Source organism: Alosa sapidissima, chromosome 14 (genome assembly GCF_018492685.1).
Source record: "Alosa sapidissima isolate fAloSap1 chromosome 14, fAloSap1.pri, whole genome shotgun sequence".
Lineage (NCBI taxonomy): Eukaryota > Metazoa > Chordata > Actinopteri > Clupeiformes > Clupeidae > Alosa > Alosa sapidissima.
In genome coordinates, this window is record NC_055970.1 from 27,490,277 (window position 1) to 27,512,716 (window position 22,440).

Here is a 22,440-nt window from a genome sequence, read left to right on the forward strand (position 1 = left end):
TACAACCTTGGCAAAATACTTAACATACATGACATTATTAGGGGTCTAACCGTACAAAATCATTGGAACGTATCTTTATTCTGAAGTGAATAACATTTCAGAATTACACAAACAAAACACATGGAAAGATACAAAAGAACTTAAAGGTGCTATATGCAATGCTAGCATCACTTGCTTAGATACACAAAACAAATGGAGAAAGGGATTTCAATCTCATTACAACCTTGCTGATTTGTTAATTCAGCTGAATCATGTTGAAACTCTAACCATAATAATCAACAGAGCCCAGGAGTCCCAAAGACATTTAGGGCCCATCTTACACTCGGTGCAACGTGGTGCCAAGCTCCATTTCCATTGCGCCCATGGGTGTGTCAATGAAAAAAATAAATAGATGTGGTCAGGCACATGATCCAAAAATCGCTATCTTACACCCACTAAAAATCATTACACTACTGACCAAGAAAAACCTGGTCTATGGAGAAAAGCGCATATTAATCACAGCGGTAAAGACAAGATATAAGCAGCCCTTAAGCACGAGTCCCAGGTAACGACTCATTTTCGGGATGAATATCTTTAGGGTTTTCATTCAGTCATACAAACTTATTCTGGGGTAAGTTTAGCTTTTTTCAGGCTATGTTTTAGATTGTACCCCCTTGTCAGTCAATATTGAATCTAAATAACTGTGTAGAACTGCTTTGTCATTGCCTATGAGACCATGTGAAGTTAGTTTCAGTTCAGTTGGCCTATGGGTTCAAATAATGGGCGAGTGCCGATGCATGTAGGCACTCTGCTAGTCACACACAGGTTTTAGTAAAGCAAGTATGGGCAGCTGTGGCCTACTGGTTAGCGTTTCGGACTTGTAACCGGAGGGTTGCCGGTTCGAACCCTGACCAGTAGGCACGGCTGAAGTGCCCTTGAGCAAGGCACCTAACCCCTCACTGCTCCCCGAGCGCCGCTGTGGTTGCAGGCAGCTCACTGCGCCGGGATTAGTGTGTGCTTCACCTCACTGTGTGTTCACTGTGTGCTGAGTGTTTTTCACTAATTCACGGATTGGGATAAATGCAGAGACCAAATTTCCCTCACGGGATCAAAAGAGTATATATACTTATACTTAGTATTAGTGAAATCATGCAAGCAGATTCCTTCAGATGTGCTCACTGTCAAAATACAGACACGCTGCATTGCTGGCTCTTAATGGGAATGACAGATATCACTCTCTTTGGTTTGAAGGATGTTACGACCAAAACACACCCATGACTGATTAAGAAACATAAGAACAACCCTTTTTGAACAATGTGCCCGGTGTCTGATCACAAAAGCATACCGTTAAATTAGCAAATGTGGTCTGGACATGCCCTAAATGTCTTTAAACCTTGTGTCTCTGACTAGGTGTTTCAGATTGCTAAAATATGGCCCTTAATCTTTTTGAGCATGTGAAAGTTAGATAATCATCTAATCTGAAAGCAATTAGCAGCAGCTTTAACTTAATTTATTGTGAAAATTGTAATCATACAGTTCATGATTCATAACTGGTAAAAATTACAACTTAAAAAAGGCACTTGTACAACTTGTACATGATGAATTAAAACAAGACAAAAGTTGTGCCAATGTTGTTCTTAAAAATAAATTTTCCGTGCTGAGTAAATAAGTATAACATGCATTTCTAAATATAAAAATCAGTTCAGGTTGATTTTTTTTGGGGGGGGGATCAATATATTAGGTTACTACCTAGGATACAAAGGTTCCTTTGATTATACAATTCTCTCACCATGTTTAATTAGTGGTTAGAAAGCTGGGCAATGATTAGTAGACACTACATTCTGGCATTCCTTTCCCTCAATTGGTGCTTGACAGTTTAGGTTGACACTATTTACAAAAAAAAAGAATAAACCGACAACTCCAGATCAGAGTGTGGGGACTCTTTCTTGTTTGTAAGTAAAGAAAGCTGACATGGGACATGAGGATGTGGAAAATAAGCAAGGACCTAGCATTAGCTTGATTAATACCCATTTTATTCTAGTTAGTCAAGAGGAGATAATAATCATTTACTCCGTGTTTTAATATATCTAAACAAAGCATTAAAGTAAAGTAATTCACTGTATTTTTTGTTTGTAATGTGTATCAAAAGCATGAATATATGAATACATGTATACTACACCCCTAATATACATATTGTTCAATTCACTTAACCACAGACTTTGCTTACACTAATGTATTTATCATAAACACACACGTGAGTGTATCTGTGTGTGTGTGTGTGTGTGTGTGTGTGTGAGTGTGTGTGTGTGTGTGTGTGTGTGTGTGTGTGTGTGTGTGTGTGTGTGTGTGTGCGTGCACGTGTGTGTGAGAGAGAGACTGATGAAGGAGGTCTCTCCAAATATGAATTGTAATCCTGAGCTTTCAGACTGAATCCAATAACTGATAAATGTTTGTGTTTTGTGTTTTACCAGTAAGAAAACATAATTATGGCGATATCACCTGTACAATCAAGTCAACCTAAATTTTATAAATGGCCTCCTGTGACCAGAAAGGTATTAAATGAATGTGTAAATATATGGCTGGTGTATTATAATGAATGCTCAATATTAATCTCTCCTTCAGTATTTAATATTTGGATGTTTGTACTTTTCTTGCACTTATGTTATTAATACAATGTTTGTAAATAAGATATATTATATCAAGTGTGTTAATGTCGGTATGCAAAATGATAAAACACAAAATCTTTCATTTGTAAACATGGAATGGTCAACAACTTGCAATCATGACATGGAATGTAAATAACAAATATGATATATATATATATATAACATGCCGTTCAAAAGTTTGGGGTTTCTTACAAATTTCAATTCACTCCAATCCAGACAGAATACCAGCTGACTACTTTTTCCCTACAGTTGTGAGTCTTGAGGACAGTCAAGAAATGTCCACAAAGTGTGGCATGGTATTGCAAACTGAAGTGATAGCCAGTTTCTTAAAGATTACTTTTATCCTGTACACATTTTCATTTTACTTCAATCAAAACACCCCCAAACCACTACAGTCCCTCCACCATGCTTGACAGATGGAGTCAAACACTCCTCCAGCATTTGGTCAGCATCTCTAATGTTTAGCTCATCTTAATCTTTTCTATTTGTTGGCCAGGAAAATATAAATAAAATATGGTTTCTGTACAACTCTGTGTACAGTAGAAGGCCAGCATCTTGGAGTGTTTTGTGGGTCCTATTTAATGAAACTGCCAGTTGAGGACCTGTGAAGCATCTTAAACTACACACTCTAATTTATTGTCCATTAGTTGTCTACTGGGGCCTTTCATTTCAAAGCCAATTTGCACTGTTCTGTCAAGAGAGTAGCACACAACATTGTATAAGAGCTTCAGTTTCTTGGCCATTTCATTCATGAAATAGCCTTCATTTCTCAAAACAAGAATAGATTGACACCTTTCTGTTTCTGGTCATTGTGTGCCTTTTGCTGGTGCACCAGAAACTACTCTAATGAAGGCCAGTTGAATCATTAATTTAACCAGAGCAGCAGTTTTCAGCTGCGCTAACATATTTGCAAGACAGTTTTCTCTTTTCTAACCAATTAGCCTTTTAAAATGTTAAACTTGGATTAGCAAATTGAATCTGATAAATAAATATAGGAACATAGGAATATAGGTATTTCTGTTGATTTGGTGAAAATGAGCTTTTCCTTTGAAAACAATAAAATGTGTAAGCCTATGTGAACCCAAGCTTTTGAAAGGCAGTGTAGAGTCTCTGTGTGTGTGTGTGTGTGTGTGTGTGTGTGTTTGTGTGTGTGTGTGTGTGTGTGTGTGTGTGTGTGTGTGTGTGTGTGTGTGTGTGTGTGTGTGTGTGTGTGATTCTTCTGAGATTGTGTACCAGATTTGTGAAAGGAAAGCTTTGACTACCAGTAGGACAACATATATTCAATAAAATAATTGGCTATTTACATTCCATTTAAACACACACACACACACACACACACACACACACATATATATATATATATATATATATATATATATATAAAGAGAGAGACTGAGCAATCTGTATATACTGTATACATTCCAAATGATATCAGATCATGCAAAGTTGTAAAGCAAGTTGTGTTATTGATAGTTTATCACGCTCATGAAACACCAAGCTAGTTACATTTTCAAGTTAGGTTGCAAAGCAGAACCAAATAAACTTTGACATGGTATGTGAAACAAGAAACAAGCCTTTATTTCAAACAATAAAGATAGAGGATATGATTTGTGTTCTTGGACAAAAGAAACTTATTCTATTGAACTGTAATACATTTCATAGGTCCACTCTTCCAATCCCATGGCACCAATCACATACCACTGCATCCTAAATTTGTCCACACAACTGGCTTACTGGATTAGCCAGAAAATACTGAACTATTCTTCTAATGACTCAGAAGATCAATGCATTTCATATAAAAGTGGGTAACACTTTACTTTAGGTAAGGTACATAAGAGTGACTTGACACTGTCATAACCCTAACAGTAACCCTATCTAACTTGTCATGACCGAATGACACTTGACAGAAGCGAGTAACAGAAGCGTTATGTCATAAACATTTATGACTTGTTTATAATGTTAATGACACATTCATGACAGTGTCATGTCACTCTTACTGTATGTAGATACCTTCAAGTAAAGTGTAACCAAAAAGTGCAGAAATTTCATAAAAGCAATGGATGATTGTCTTGCATTTGTTGAAACAGGAAATTAATTGGCATATGGCATATGGCATATTTCTGGTGATTATGTGATTACTCTTCACTGCACCCTTAATGCTATTATTCAGGTCTCTTACACCTGTTGTTCATTGTCTTTGCCTTGTCTCCATATGACGATATTACAATGGTTTTCCTCTTTAGGGTACCTCGATAATAGGACCTACCCAATTCTGTCCATTCAAGAAGCATTCAAAACTCAGCACCTCTTCAAAACTTGTGTTCTGTTAATGTATTTTAATGTTGATATATTATAGTTATTATTATTGCTATTACAGAGATAATTGTTGTTTTTATACAAATTGCTATTATTAATATTGTTGTGCACATTTTTTGTTATTGTCAATGTTCTAAACTTACATTTAATAAAACATTTTAGTGATGGCACTCACTAGTATAGTTACTCGCGTGGGTTGGCACTGCATTAGTGTGGTGCATCATAGGTTATCCGTGTCAGGGACTAAAAACAGAATGATTTTCATATTGGTTTGTTCTGAGCAAAAACATTACTTTTTCGTCCCTGTTCCAGTGTTCTAAGGCCTCTCCTCTAAATGGCTTTAAAATGCCTTTACAAATTGATTTATGGCCGGTGGCACAATAGCCTACTATAGGCTTTTTGCCCAACATCCTTAAAGCTTAAATCAAAGCACATACTGTAGATATCAAGGCTAACTGTTAAAAATGGATTCAGATGTGGGGTGAGATTTAAAAGTAGGCAATTAGCCTATATATTATTAGATCTTCAAAAATGTCTGCTATAGCCTGATTTCAGGGACAGAAAATGTCCTTGCGTTAAGCCCTGTAATAACCTAACCTATGTGTGGTGCTACCAATTGCATGACAGGCCTATTTCCTAGTGTCTCTGGTAGCCTATGTTATTTCACATAATGTTTCAGTAATTTAGGCTACATGGAAAAGGCAGTTAGTGTTGGTATGGATACGAAAATCCTTTTTATCAACTAGTAGGTCTAGCCTATTATATAGTGGAGACACTGATTTATAAAATCTGACCAAATGTATCCAATAAGGGCTCTGGGGAACACTGTGTTGGACTAGGTAGCTTTCCAATCCTATTTGGACTTTTGAATAATATTCAAAGAAAGGTTAATCGGAACGATAAATCCCATTACTAACCGGTTATCAAAAACTAAAAATAGTGTTTTCAATCCAGAACAAGTGAAATTGGTTTTGTTTCTACAGTAGAAACGGTTAAAAGAAAGAAACGGAAACGGAAACAAACACATTTTTTGGATGAACGTGTTTCCGTTTCTTTTTTTTAACCGTTTCTACTGTAATCCCTGATCTAATACATGTAACAAGGTAAAACATTTGATGAGAATGCACAGAAGAGGAAAAGATTTGTAGCAGCCAATAATGTAATAACAGCCAATAACGTAATAATTTTAATGTAATAAAGCCAATAATGTAATAACTTGCCAATAATGTAATAAGTCCTCAACCAGCCAAAGGACCCCTTGGAGACACTGAGCACCCACCTCTGCTCCACCCTAAATTTAGGCCTGATATTCATATCTTATATTTGGAACTAAGTGTCACACAGTCACACATACACACATTCACACACCCACACCCCTACACATTTTAACATGTATATTACCTGTAACAGTGGTGTTTTATAGAACTTGATTCAATGTATGATGTTTATTATTGATATTTTTTCTAAGGTGATGAAACACGGGACAACTTTTGGGCAACGTTGCAGGGCAATGTTGCTGAGCTACAATTTCCTATTGAGATTGGGCAACATAATTTTCATCTGAACGATTTGGATACTTACTGTATGGGTAACGTTTTGTAGCCTGGAAGAATCCAAACTCATTTACATAATATATAGTGTATATATATGTAAATATATAGTGCCAATTAAAGTTGCATGTTTTTGCATATGCAAATCCCAAATGAGTGGTTATGGGCTAGGTTGATGCGGGCCCTTGAGACCAACATACCACAACATTTTGTCATCTTGGGAGCGGTTCGGGTAGTTATCTAGCAAAAACATTTAGCATTTGGCTTTCAGGGGGGGCCCAGTGCGTAGTGTCCCCTGGGGACAAACGTTTATTTTCTGTAAAAGTGTAGTGGGGCTACATGCCCACCAAGTTTCATGAGCCCCGGTGTTTCGAAGTCCCGGGAATCGTTGCCCAAAAATTCAGGAAGGAAATAAAAGGAAGAGAACATTGTTTTGACAACTTGTTTACGACCACAATGGGGTCGGCGGTCATAATAAATAATCCTATCTCCGAGAGACAGAGTGCAGGAGTGTTTGAATGGTCATGTTTTTAAGCAGTTATTTAAAGGTAGAGTTTGAAAGTACAGTGCCGTAGTGACACTTTATATCCAGTAAATAAACCTTAAATAAAGTGTTATTAGTATGTTTTTACATAATTGGCTGCAGTTATAATACATTTTTTTAACCCAACCAACAACGTAATAACCAACCAATAATGTAATAACTTATTACATGATTGGCAAAAAGTTATGGTTCAGAAATGCTATTACATTATTGGCAAGTTATTACATGATTGGCTTTATTTCATAAAGTTATTACGTTACGCCACGGCTGTAATTGCTTTCGGTAGGCTACTCGGCCTTCAGCCTCGTACCTACGGCTGAATTACAGCCATGGCGATATCCTTTACCATCCACACTCCTCGTGTCACATTGCTTAAATAAAGCATCCACAATGCATTCCAATTTTGTTGTATCCTGCACAATGGCAATAAAGAATTCTATTCTATTCATAACAAACTGAGAGCTTCTCCGGACCGGATAAAATGACCTGGAAAATTGCATGATGGAAACGGGCTGTTAAGGTTTGTAATTTGTAATTTATTTATTTCAATACAGGGACAGCGCACAATAAGACATTAATCTTGTACAACAAGAGAATATGGATTGTGCCAGGTTTTAGCAGATTGCTATTTTCCATCTGTAATTCCGGGGCAGGTTGATGGAATAGTACATTAAAAATTAGTATATGAGAAGAAAGTTATTAAATGAGATAAAAGCACAGGTAACGCAATGTAGGCCCTAGTTCTTTTAACTTAAATTCTATTCAATAATGCAGAGGTGCCGACGTTTCACAATATATGGAATTAATGGATGAGGCGGATGCAAAAAACTCCACAATGTGATAGCACACAAAGTAGGCTACCCTGTGGAAGTAAGCAGCCCTATGCTATGTTTGGCTAGTCCGAGCGAACACAGACTTCTGGACTTTTGAATGCCTGCTCCACTGTCTATTTTCACGGGAGGGTCTAATGGAGCAGTATTAATTCCAGTGGACTGTTTGCGTATGTGTGTCTGTTTTTATGAATGACGGTTGGGCTGATGCAGTATAACTTAATAGGGACAGGGGGTGTGGGGAACCCTTATGGTCAACACAGGATTGGTGTGCTGTGTTTTCAGGTCAAATAATTGTGATCAGGAAATTAATTGGTATTTGTGACAAGCCTAAACACGTGGGTGGGTGACCAATGACCATAATGGGTGCCAACAAAGCTTCACTGCTTGCTCCTCAATAAGAAAAGAAACCTAATGGGATAAGATTAGGTAGATACACATATAACATACAATTAATATTTTTCTGATATTTACTGAACCTCATGTAGGCCTAAACATGACGGGGTATGATAAACCAGCTGTTAAACTTGCCCCTAGAGCCGCATACAGACAGCTGCCAATTCAGTGCCCATGCCTTGTTGCCTCAAAACATAATAATAATAATAATAACTAGATGTACCGCATAGCGGTACAAAATATGACCGCCGCTCAGTCCTGTACATCCGTTCCGCGAAAATAAATCACACTTCAATTTGTCTCCATATTTTACTCCATCCCCCACTCTTGAAACTTTTGTGTATGCTTGTTTGGCATGCCTGAGTGTGTGTGTGCGGCTGCACAGAAAGTAGCCTACTGGTGCTGAAAAGGTGAATAGATTGTAGAATAGCCAAAGAAGATGTAGCATTGTTATAAAACCTTTAAAATCTCTAAACAATCACAAGTAGGGCAGTTCATCACAGTTCATCCATTGCAACTGGATTGATGAAAGGTCACTTACACCTGTAGGCTACATTGTATTTGGGAAAAGCAAAAGGTATCAGCATAATTTTATTTATTTATTTATTTATTTATTTATTATGTATTTATAAACAAAAACATCTCTGTCAGTTCCATGCCGTTTTCAACAGCTATCAAAAACAAAGGTCATTTTTGGATGGATGGATTTTTTGTGAATGTTTCTTCTTCTACATAAGATTTTAGTCATCTTTAGTTCATGTAATACTTTATTGTCAATGCACAAATTAAGTAACAGTAGTCTGAAACGTTATTGTTAATGCACAAATTAAGTAACAGTAGCCTAGTCTGAAACGAAATGCTGTTTTACATCTAACCAGTGGTGCAAATAACTGACATGCCCAAATGGGCCTTGATGAATGAAATGCGTCGCTAGACTGTTCATACACATTTTAACGGGCCAAAGTTGAAGAGCTTTTGTCCGTTATTGTTCGTGCAAATATAGGCTGATTCATGTTCCCTTGCATTGTTTAACTGAGGTCCATGGCTAGTCTGGCTTTCATCAGACCAAGCTCAATCTTTTAAGAAATCAAAAAATAAATAGCGGGCAGATCAGGCTGGGTTCACCCAGCCTAGTCCATAGGCACCCGATATTGTTTAATTTTCCGATTGAGATGTACACGCTCTGGCTATTCTAAATGCAAACATGCATCAGGGAGTTATGACAAAACGGTAACTAACAAACTAGATCCTAATAGAAAGCTGTTAGCTTCCCTAAGCTACAGGTAGGATTATAAGGTAGGCCTATTTACAACATAAATTGTCAATAGGCTATGCTGGCGACACAAATAAAATCTCCTTTGGAAACCAATGGCTTACGCCTTACAGTATCAAGCGGACTTAAACTGTCATATCGTGGCGAAAAGTTGTAATAACATTCACGCAGCTCCATGAGTCAAGGAAAGGGCGAATGAAGTAGCCACTTCTAAATGGGACCCACTACACAGTAGCTTAAGGTGTTTTGCTAAAGCAGCCATAATGAAATGAAGGTGTCATTGTTTGGATACTTCACACACACGTGCTTTTGAATTTCACAGACTACAACTACCAAGGTGTAATCAAAGCACATCGATTCCCCTCGCACACCCTGCACGCACTTAAAACAAAATAAACAGGCGTCTCAGTCTCACGCATGTATAGGCAAAACTGTATCAGACCGGTGTAACGTTGGTAAATCTTCCATTGCACAGAATGATTTTGTAGCACGTGCAATAAATGACAGTCGAAAGATACAAACAGTGCTGCTATACATTTGCTTGGTATAACCGCATTTATAGTTTTCTACAAATGCAATCAATCAAATGCCTCCATCACTCAACCAACGCTAACGGTAACATTACCTAGGTCCTTATTGATATTACAAGATTAACATACCTGCAGTAAAAACCAAGCATGTCCGATAAACATCCTCAGATTTATTTCGGCTTCAAGAAGAAATGGGAATTACACTTCATGTGAACATCATCCTATCCTTATTAGATGTTCGCTGCGGTAAATTACAGTCCTTGTAGGAAGCGTCCATTGTTTTTTCCAACCCACTTTTAACTTCCAACAAAATTACGTCTAACTGCAACGATGCGCCATCTAGTGGACAAACGACTACTTCTAGCCAATACTGAAAATGCAGCCATGATGATGATGATGAATATTTATTTTGGCTTTCTTTTAATCCTACTGAATTTGTAATTATGTATCGGCTGTTCTAATACCGATAGTATGTGGGTGCCTGTGTGTGTGCATGTGTATATGTGTGCACCGCCATTTACAGGCCAATGAGTGTACAGTCACTAAATGTACACATAACCTAATTTTTTTAGACCCCCCCCATGGATGAAATTCTACGAAACTTGGCATACCCCCAGAAAATCCCCGGGGACGAAATGAAATTTTTCCGTAAAAGTCTAGTGGGGCTACATACCCACCAAATTTCATGTACCCCGGTGGTTCGGTGTCCCGGGTATCAATGACCAAAAATTCAGGGAGTAGATGACGGGAAAAATTCTTGAATTATGTGCATGTGTGTGTGTACAAATTTATGTTTATGTGTGTGGGTGTGTGTGTGTGTGTGTATGTGCGTGCTTGTGTGTTTGCCTGCGTATGTGTGTTTGTGCATGTGCATGCATGCGTACATATGTCTACGTGTGAGTATGTGTCATACGTATGATTACTGTAAATGTATGTGTGTGCGTGTGTATCTGTTTATGCACATGTGTGCACATGGAATGGGTTAACATGACCCCTGGAGGCAAACATACGGAAAAAATTGGTCATCCTAGGCCCTACAGTTCTCAAGATATTCACAGAGAACTGTGTCTGCCCTACCCTCCTTTCGGGGGGTCCAGTCCAGCGGGGGGGGGGGGGGGGGGGGGGCTACAGATCAAAACGAAGAATGACGGTTCCATGCTATCCATGTGGGGGTACATGCCCACCAAGTTTTGTCTACCCCGGTCTTTCAGTGTCCCGGGAATCCTTGTTGGTGTACGTCACTAAATGTACACATAAATTATTTTATTGTAAGGCCCCCCATGAACGAAAGTACACAAAACTTGGCATGCATTCGGAGGGTCATAATGATCCTACACTTTTAATTTCGTGCAGTTTTGACCTTGTCAGCCAGAGATATTGTGATTTTAATTTTTAACTAGGTGGCGCTATACATGAAATAAGTGGTAATGGGATGGGTTGACATGCCCCCTTAAGACCAACATACATAAAAAAGGTGGACCTCCTAGGCCCTATGGTTCTCAAGATATTCACAGAAAACTGTCTCCGGCCACCTACAGGCCAGTTGGTGTATAGTAACATAAATTAATTTATTGTGTGGCCCCCCATGAACGGAATTCCACAAAACTTGGCGTGCATACAGAGGGTGTCATAATGATCCTACACTTCCAATTTCGTGCAGTTTTGACTATGTTAGGTCACAGATACCTTCAATTACAACACCTCATTTTTACTTTTTTGTGTTTAACTAGGTGGCGCTATACATGAAATGAGTGGTTATGGAATGGGTTGACATGGCCCCTTGAGATCAACATACAAAAAAAAATGGTCCTCCTAAACCCTACGGTTTTTGAGATATTCACAGAAAACTGTGTCTGCCCTACCCTCCTTTCAGGGGTCCAGTCCAGCGGGGGGGCTACAGATCAAAACGAAAAACGATGGTTCCATGCTATCCATGTGGGGTTACATGCCCATCAAGTTTCGTGTACCCCGGTCTTTCAGTGTCCCGGGAATCATTGACGGAAATTTGGGCATGCGAAGAAAAAAAAAAAAAAAAAAAAAAAAATCTGACTAAACCTATATGACCGCCGCTTCGCTGCGCGGCGGTCATAATAATAGTAAGTGTTAAACTTTGTTGTGCAACAATCCATGGCCCACTTTCCCGATAACGACGGAGACACGCTCTTACGAGGGTTTTCTACGATTCATCTTACGATCGTTCGTTTGGTTTTTCCGACTGTTTCCTGAACATGCTCGTAGCGTGAACGCGCGTGAACTGCTCTTAAGATGCTCTTAAGTGGAGCTGTCCACGTTAATAGTTCTGAAATATCCTCTGATTTGACGGTGATGTCAGGTGACTGCACGTCACAGCTATAGGCCTACCATTTAAACTTCGGATCTACAAATTCACATCAATACGAAAATAGAAACACTTTGACATCTGCATGTAAGCATCCCAAGTAGGTTATATACCACACAGAGACATAAATAATTGTAATTATTTTAATATTAGATTGTTGCACCATGTCAAGAACACGTTTGAAGATAAGAAAGAAGTCAAGTAAGAAAGAGAGGAAATGTGTAGGCTTAGATTTTGATACAGTAGGCTACAGACTAAACCACATGTTGCTTTCTCTGCTTTTACCTCATAGGCCTAATAAAATATAGCCTTCACTTAGCAAAGATAATGTCAAACTATTCTGGCAACGTCTCGTTTAATAACTTGATTGCATTTTTGTCCGCTTTTCATCACATTATTATGACCATTAAATGTAGGCTATTTTGCACGCTAAAATCTGATTCATCGCAGGTAAACAAGATGCTTAAGATGCTTTCGGGGAACTGGGCCCAGAGCATTAAGCCGCATTCAGACAGGAAGAAACTAGTGAGAGAGACATGGGCCCAGTTCCCCAAAAGCATCTTAAGCCTAAGAGCGTCGTAAAGTCTCTCTTACGAACGTCTTAAGATTTGCCGACTGTTTCCCGAAACCATCGTAGCTTAAGAGCGTCGTGAAAACACTCGTAGATCTACGAGTGCTCCAGAGTTCTCGTTACCAGCTAAGAGCGTCTTAACAGTACTTCTCACTGAGGTCACCAACAGGACATACAGAGGAATTACAATTTAGAATACATAATCCAATTTACGTTCCCATTCTTTATTGTGTTTACCAGTGGTGAATTAGATTTTAGCGTGCAAAATAGCATAGCTTACATTTAATGGTCATAATAATGTGATGAAAAGCGGACAAAAATGCAATCAAGTTATGAAACGAGACGTTGCCATTATCTTTGCTAAGTGAGGGCTATATTTTATTAGGCCTATAAGGGTACAAGCAGAGAAAGGAACATGTGGTTTAGTCTGTAGGCCTACTGCATCAAAATCTAAGCCTACACATTTCCTCACTTTCTTACTCGACTTCTTTCTTATCTTCAAACGTGTTCTTAAGTGACACAGCGAAAAAGTATTGCATGGTGCAACAATCTAATCTTAAATAATTACAATTATTTATGTCTGTGTGTGGTATATAACCTACTTGGGATGCTTACATGCAGATGTCAAAGTGTTTCTATTTTCGTATTGATGTGAAGTAGGCCTATAGCTGTGACGTGCAGTCACCTGACATCACCATCAAATCAGAGGATATTTCAGAACTATTAACGTGGACAGCTCCCCTTAACAGCATCTTAAGAGCAGTGCATGCGCGTTCACCCTACGAGCATGTTCGGGAAACAGTCAGAAAAACCAAACGAACGATCGTAAGATGAATCGTAGAAAACCTTCTTAAGAGCGTGTCTCCGTCGTTATCGGGAAACTGGGCCCTGGCTCATTTTTTCCCCCAGCCACCATTTCGGGAAAAGTGCTTTCACACAGAGCGACATTTTTGCCAATTAATTCATGATTTTATACTCTGCCAGTTCAGCAGCAGAATGTACATTTCTAATGACTTTTGATGCAGGATTGATTACACCCTGATTGCATGCCCGGTTTTTCTTTTTTTTACTTCATCCACATGGTCCTTCCTTCCACAAAATGGAAATATAAAATGCAAACAAAAGTTAGGATCACATAACAAATATCTTGCCCTGTGACTTTACTTTTAGGCTTATCCCATCTTATTTAATCTAAAACGCAGGAAATTAGAACTTACACAGAGAGCTGTTACCTGACAGCCCTTGCTCATTAAACCCACTCTGGTTTTTGTAAGAGCTCTCTTCAACAGGGCTTCATCTCAAATGAGAGCAACAGTGACACAAAGTCAGTAAGGGTGTTGGAGCGCATAGTTAATGCTCTGTTAAAGCCAGTACAGAAAGTACTATGTTGACCTACTAAATCTGTTTGCTTTCATTGAAGAAGTAATTAGGTGTCATGGACCAAACAGGGCATGAGCAAACCCTTAGAGCAAACACATTGATGTGTGCTCCCAACCCTACATCCTGAAGTTACAACATTCTGTCTTGATTTCCCCTTATTTGTCCTTGTTACATAGTATACGAGTCAGATATTTCACAAGACAAAAGCCCTCTCTGTCCTGTAGCTCCAAATGGTTCTTGCAATGTTAACAAAGACAGAACCTGACTCTTTTTTTGGTCATTCACACCAAGAACGATAACTATAACGATATTGCCAAAACAATATTATTCTAGCTAAGAATGACAACCTCCACACATAATCTATAACTATAACGACATGAAGAAAACTATTGGGAATCACTTTTGAGCGATTTTGAGAACGATAAAATCTTACAGCCAATCAGAATCCATCAAATTTTAGCCATCACATGCAACACAGAGATACTTTTCTTATCGTTGGTCAGTGTGGACGCTTTTATCGTTATAGTTATAGGCTACAGAAATTAATAATCCAAGCAAGCAGACAAGTAATGATTAAAGACTTTCTTTCGCTTTCTTGTCAAATAAGAACTGGTCTTAAAAATTCTAAATACAAATGGTACGTCTATGAGAGCATTTTCATCAAACATTTGTAACAGATTCACTTTCATAAAAATGTGAAGGGGCCTCATTTCCATATAAAAATGGTCATTAGTGATCGATAGTTTATTATAGTGATTTTTTTTTTTAAAATCTTAAAATCAGGTAAAATCTAAATACTACCAATACAAAAAAAATCAGTAGAGTAGGCTACAGTGAACAATTGCAGATATTGAAATGTGAAGAATCTTTTTGTTGTCGGATCTCAGTTGTAACTTGCACTGTGATAGACATTCTCTCCTTATTTATTCTAGTATAATTCATGTTTTTATGTCCTGAATTGCACAGCAACTTGCAAAAACTTCTCAAGCTGTTCAAACATGGATGTCGTGAGAGACTGTGGTTTAATATAATAAAAAGAAATTATCAAAAAATCCTAAATCATCTAAGAAATGCCTTTAATAAGATAAAACACATGATATAACAATATTAATATTTATCAAAACAATCAATTTTATTCAGAATGAGGTAAACCTAAGTAAAGATGACCAGCGCGCACATTTAAAATTCTGTTCATTACTCATGATGACAAGTAACGATATGTTAACTTGGAGTTACATCATACATCATTGTAAGAATCCTGTTTTACTGAAAATTTGCCTGCCTACTGGATTTCCTCCTTTCACAGATCAGATGTATAAATACCTCAGTGCAGCATCTATCCATAATGTATACTGGACTTCGCTCTCCCCCCTCATCATCATAGTCTCTGAATCTGTTGCACAAAGTTTCGCCTTGTGAAAAGGGACTTTCTTTCCTTCTCATTGTCATGAAAATCGTTGCCTCAGGTTCTGTAAAGCACCTCAACATGGTGCTCATTATCAATACATTAGGTAACTAAACAAATAGGTAGATCAATAAATAAATGTAGCCTATTAAACCTAGATTGCTGTGAATAGTTTTGTGAATAATGAATTAATGAAACAAATGTGTTGAAAACAACACAACTTGCCTTGTTTTTAACACATCTGTGTCCAGATAGGGACAACACAGTTTGTGTTGTTTCCAACAGATTGCTTTTGTTATTTGTTATAAAATTTGTGTTGAAAATAACACAACTTGCATTGTCTTGTAACACATCTGTGTCCAGATAGGAACAACATTGTTTGTGTTGTTTCCAACACATTTGTTTTAAGAGTGCATGTTCTATGCTCATGACTATTATGAGTATTTATGTTCTCAAACGAGAGGAAAAGTCCTTCATACATCACTCTGATAAATAAACCACACAAAAACAGGTAATGGAAACACCACCTCTGCAAAAGAGGGTCATCCTTGTTTTTCATAAACAGCTGGGTTTACAGACACCTACAGTTTGTGTTCCTACAGTGTATTGATCAATTACTCACTGGCCAGTCTGCTTAAACATCTATTGGGCACGGAGCAGAGACCTGAGTCCTGTATTGCATGCAACAAATTAGTATCTCAAATTGAAAATGACAACAAACATACATGTAAATCAAATCAATCTTAAGTTTCACTGTATTAATATGTGGTTTAAAATGTATCCTTTTCTGATAGTCACAGTCTGTACACTGAGTCCATGTCATGGTTAGCATCAGTATCTAAAATGTACATCTTGTCACAGCATGTTGAATGTGATTATGTCTTAGTCCGTATAAATACTGTATTAGTCACCCATGAACACCACCACAGAAGTTTCTGAGCTCCTGTTTCTTTTAGATGGTTCATACACCACACAACATTCATGTTCAAGGGTACAGTAGCTGATTTGAAATAATAGGCCATGTACATGCCAGAGCAGTTAAAGCTTCATATTAAAGGATTCTCCATTTGCAACCTGCTCAATGGGATATTGAAGTGACAGGACGCAATAAACTGTGCAAAAGGTGCATTATATTTGGTCTTTTGATATTTTACAAGGTCAGTAGATCTGTCTCTAACCTGATGCACAAAATGATATGAGAAAGGGCTTTAGATGAAATAAAAAAACAAATCTACAGCCCTTCAAACATTTGAGTATTGCTTCAAAGCAGTCTTTCGTACTCGTGCTGTAATAATTAGGACATTCAAATCATACTTATTTTGATCTGGAGCAATAATGGAATACAAGATTACAATATTAGTTATATTGAAATTTGAAAGAGCAGTGTTTTATTGTGACAGTAGTGTTATATTCTAAATGGACACTGGACCGTATTGTAATATAATTACTAAAAATAAAAATGTTAATGTTATTAAAATCTATTTAGTAAGGAATGCACAAAATATGCAATAGTAGTACCTGCTAGTGGTGATGGAGAATAGAAAATATAATTTCATTTTTTATTCGTCTTTCAATTAAGATCATATTGTGGAAACCATGGACATTTTGCCAGTCAATTCCTATAGTGAATAAAAAGCTTTATGTTTTGCCTTAACACTTATTCCCACACTATGCCTTACTTTTTTCAGTTTGCTTCTGTATCAAGGAAAGAAATGCAGGCTGGCACATGACAGAGCGCCATGCTACATGGTGGATCCCCATTCATCTTTCCTAGTGAAACAATTTGTCCAGGATGTTGTGAGAGTGATGTGGGTACACTGCTTGTATTTAAACAAGCTATTTGGATTGGGGGACCAGAGAACCACAAAATAAGACCACTGAAAACTGATAGAAAAGGAAAAAATAATACATACATTTTAGGTAGTGACAGAGGCTCAGATAGAGAGAGAAAGCTGAATAAATAAATAAAAAACTACCACTACTCTACAGAATTATGTGTGAAGCAGTACATAATTATATGAATGAAATGTTTAATGTTTAGTATTGTTTCAAATCTGATGTTGCAAGTTTAATACTCGTTGAAAATAAATAGTATCCACAAATAATAATGATAATAATAATATCCTTTCATCTATAATTTTACAGCAAAAGCTGACATACTTCTATGAAGTTTTTGAAGATCAAAATCATTAAAGAAGTGAGTACACACACAAGTAGGTGTAACAGAGATAAAATTGCTCTGTACTTTGAGAAAAAAATATATCAAATTTACAATTGGTTTTATAATACAAACATGACAACACAGAAATTCATTGCTAAAAAATATACAAACATCCATTTACCGTAAAATGTCATATGAAATAAACCATTACTTTAGTACATCAAGTAGAAATTCCAATAATCAGCCATAGAGAGAAAATATATTCAAGGCAATTTAACCTACAGTGCAAAACTGCTTTGACAGATGGCTTCTAAGATACACTTACAGTACCATTTACTATGTTCTTATGGAAACCATAAGGAAGCCAACCAACAAACCATTGGAAGCTATATAATGTAAAGTAGCAAAAAAAAAAAAAAAAAAAAAAAAAAAAATAGAGGTTTACACTAATATCTAATATAGGGACCTTCAGTGTGTTACCCTCCTATGTAAAGATGGTGAATTTTGTGTAGAGAAAGAATACAGTGTAAAGAGAAGTGACATGAATGCAAGCTTAACAGCAGTATTTAACTAATGAAGATCTGACACCACCGACTCTATGCCATCATCATCATACAGATAGTCGATAGCAATAAAGACGCTAAATTTGATCCTTTTGAAATCTAAAACTGATCTCTTTAGAATATTTCAGTCTCCCCTATCCATGTAAGAGGTTGACAGGTTCAGGATAACAGCAACTGAAAAGTAATTTCTTTAATTCAAATTACATTTTTCATCTTTAGCTGACCCAGCTCAAAACCCATGTCATCCCCAAGTTTTCTTTGAACTCAACTCATCTAACAATCTAACATTCAGTTTTGCAGCTCAACATGAACTTTGAAGTCTAAACAATACACTTTCTTCTAATCACACACACACACACACACACACACACACACACACACAAAGATACAACATACTATGCACACATACACATAAACAAATACTATGCTTTTGGCAGTACAATAAATAAATAGGATCTGCTAATTTTGCACATCCATTGCTTATGTTAGTAGAACACCACTCATTAGCCACACTCTCAGGCTGCTCTCGCCTGTCTAGAAGAAGGCAGTGAAATGCATTCCCACCAAAGCTACAAATTCCATGAGTTTCCATATATTTGGTTGGCATTGGTTTGGCACAAGTAAAGGAGGCTTCAAAGTGAGAAAAGGCCAGGTTATCCATCACACTGCGGTCTCTTGGTCCTCTCGCTGGATCATCTGGTAATGCTGACGGTTCTCCAGATAGGCTGCCAGCTCGGCGTCCTTGGCCTTCTCTGCACGGTGCTTTGGCGTATCACCCTGTGGAGAGGAAAGAACGCCGTGAGACCTCACTTTGCACGGCTACATACAGTATAAGGCACCAGCTACAGGTGCAAACATCATCCTGTCATTAATGCATGAGTGTCATGAGTTCTTGGGTAAATATCCTATTGTGATGCATTATTTGCACACTTATGAAGCTGAGTTCACCTTTTTTGACCATCATCATAAATCATAATAATGATAATCTTTATTTATAGAGCACTCTTCTAAAATCAAGTTACATGCCCCGAGTTTGGCAGCGATGTCTCCATGTCATAAAGGCTTTTCTCTCGCTCATGCAAGAGCGTTAAATTATAATCTAGGCTCTACTGTATCAGCAAATAAATCAACATCCCTTTATGGTAATAATGGGGCATTCTGCCGTCCTATGTCAAATCATAAGCAGGGTAGTAGGAGTAGGCTATAGCCAAAATACCTACACGATATTGGCTGCAAAATAAACAACAAAAATAACACGTCATGGTAAGGTGTTTGAAACAGTAGGTAGCCTGCATAGGCTAAGGCTACGTTTATACGGTGATGATGAAAAGAGAAGACGCAGAAGTGGCGTCTCGTCTTCATTTTTTTATTCGCGTTTAGACGAGCATTCTCAGGGGGAAATCTTTGTTTATCTGATATGACGCAAGAGTAGGCCCTATGTGATATTCGATTGGATATGCATTCTAGACCGCTGGGTGGTGGTGTGATAGAACCCCGGTACGTCACGCGCAGACATTCTAATTTGACAGTTTAGCCAGAGAGGTAATCAAGGATCTTTGGTTTAGCCGTTTAGACGGAGACGCAACCCGGGTCGTCTTCAAAACTCTACACTCTGGAAGGAGTCTTCAGATTTTTGCGTCTTCAAGCCCCGATGGCGGGGTCGCCGTGTAAACGAAAGGCTCTTATGATAAAATATTTTGTCGTCTTCCTTCGCAATCATTCTCGTATAAACGGCCCCTAAGTTATTGTATCATTGTAATGTAGGCTTATTATATCACATGTCATTAAATTAATTTGCTGAATTGATATTTGGAGTTCAGAGAAGGTTCAGTTCATTATTCAAACTATGCTATCTCAATGTGATGATTGTTAATTAAATAGGCCTACTACATGTAAATTGACAACAGTTAAAGTTCATGATAAGGCAACCTAGACCAGTTATAATTGTAGGCTGCTTGCTGCTGCAATTTAGTAGCCTATATTTCCAAATATATATTAAGCTATCGCTTGCCGAAAAACGAAACGACCTCGAAGTATGGCACTCAAACCTAAATAAGGTATAGTTAAGCAAACCTGGCTCAACCCACTAATTGTGTTTGATCATACATTCTCTTGGGCATCACTGCGCATGCTCTACCATATTTGCCGGTGATGTATCGCTGCCAAACTCAGGGCCACAGAGTGCTTCACAAAGGCAAAATTAAACAAACACATCAATTCATCAGGTTTCAAAAGTACATAAACAGTTAGGTCTATAAAAGCAATACAATTAAGTGCACATGTATAAAAAACTAATAAAAACATTTAGATATACAGTCTAGGAACCGATACAATCACATGTATAAGAAACAGTATCTTTTTATTTATCTATTTAAAACACAAAAATACAAGGCAAACTCAAACAGTCAGGAAAGGCTCTGTGATAAAAGTGGGTTTTAAGGAGAGACTTAAAAGGATGACACTAGGGCTGTGTCTGAAACAGAAAAAAAATCCTTCAAGATAGCATTCGGTGGCAGCAAGGCATTGAGGCATGTCCTAATCAAATCTTTCTATGAAATATTGTCTTCTAAGATACCTTCATTTTGCCAAATTCTGAAGGTAGTTAAGGTATATCCTTCAAAATTGTATTCAATTGTGAGCAGCTATTGAGGTACAGTATGTCCTAATCAAATCTTTCTATGAAATACTGTCTTCTAAGATACCTTCATTTTGCCAAATTCTGAAGGTAGTTAAGGTATATCCTTCAAAATTGTATTCAATTGTGAGCAGCTATTGAGGTACAGTATGTCCTAATCAAATCTTTCTATGAAATACTGTCTTCTAAGATGCCTTCATTTTGCCAAATTCTGAAGGCAGCTAAGGTGTATCCTTCAAAATTGTATAAGCACTGAATTATCAATGTAGATTGTTCTTTGTCGACTGGTTAAAGGGGGCACTGACTGCTTGTTAACAACACAGCACCTCCAGTGTGAGGGATATGACCAGCCTAGATGGTTGAGTGGCTAACCAAGTGTGCTACAGGTGAGGACAGCAAGATAAGTCATGTTAGCTGCTATTAATGGCCTTCATCCTTGATCCAGCAAGCTAAAGTGAGCAGACTAATAGGATGACAGTCTTGCCTGCTGAATGTTACATCAATGGTACCATGCATACATTCAAGCACTGTTTTATTATCTCATCTAGAATGTTGTATAATCCATACAGTTTCCTCTATGCAGTTTCGCCTATTCCATCTTGGTGTGGTATGGCTTGATTCCATAATTAGGAGCAATATAACCTCATTATATTAAAAATGTTCAGGATGTTAGTTTAACAAGATCAATAAAGAAAAATGTCAATAAAAGTATTATTTTACTTTTCATTGCACAGTGTAATACAGGGTTCCTATTAACCAGATACACCAATTTTGCGTGGAAATATATGTGTAAATGTATTTTGGCAAGTACGTTTTAAACTGCTGCAACAAAATTCCCTAAAATATTCTATTACTTTGCACCAAAAATTATAAAATTCCCTGACTTTCCATGTCTGAAATAAAAATTCCATGATATTCCAGAAATTCCATGACCCGTGGGAACCCTGGTAATAGTATGTGTGTCTGAGCGTATGGAGTGAGGACTCAGCCCTTCCCCCATAGACTGGCATGGTGTATTACAAACGGAATTGCACATAATCATGCCCATAATCACACAGTCACACAAAAATGTCCATCTTAGTTTTAATTATCAGTCTCCTTGTTCGTATCCTGGTGGGAGATCCGCTAGTTCAGACGTGACAGACATGCTGTGCTCTGTCACACAATGTAAATATCGCATCTGCTATAATGCCATTTTTGACATGTTCTGTACACCCACAAGTGTCATCTATTCTAAACTCAGGTGTACATGAATGTAAATGTAACCACTGTATACATTTTTTACTGGTAGGTGTAACCACAA

At 37.6% G+C, this 22,440-nt stretch overlaps 1 protein-coding gene across 4 annotated transcripts in view; it reads right to left on the bottom strand.

The window, feature by feature from the left end:
- Nucleotides 1-17,886: 17,886 nt before the first annotated feature.
- The window catches only part of dgkza (diacylglycerol kinase, zeta a), a 129,936-nt gene continuing 125,382 nt past the window's right edge, over nucleotides 17,887-22,440 (bottom strand). For all 4 annotated transcript variants that reach the window (XM_042061165.1, XM_042061162.1, XM_042061164.1 and 1 more), the window contains one exon: nucleotides 17,887-19,279. In XM_042061165.1, coding sequence (XP_041917099.1) covers nucleotides 19,163-19,279 — 117 coding nt within the window. In that variant the 3' untranslated portion in view covers nucleotides 17,887-19,162. The remainder of the gene's footprint in view (nucleotides 19,280-22,440) is intronic.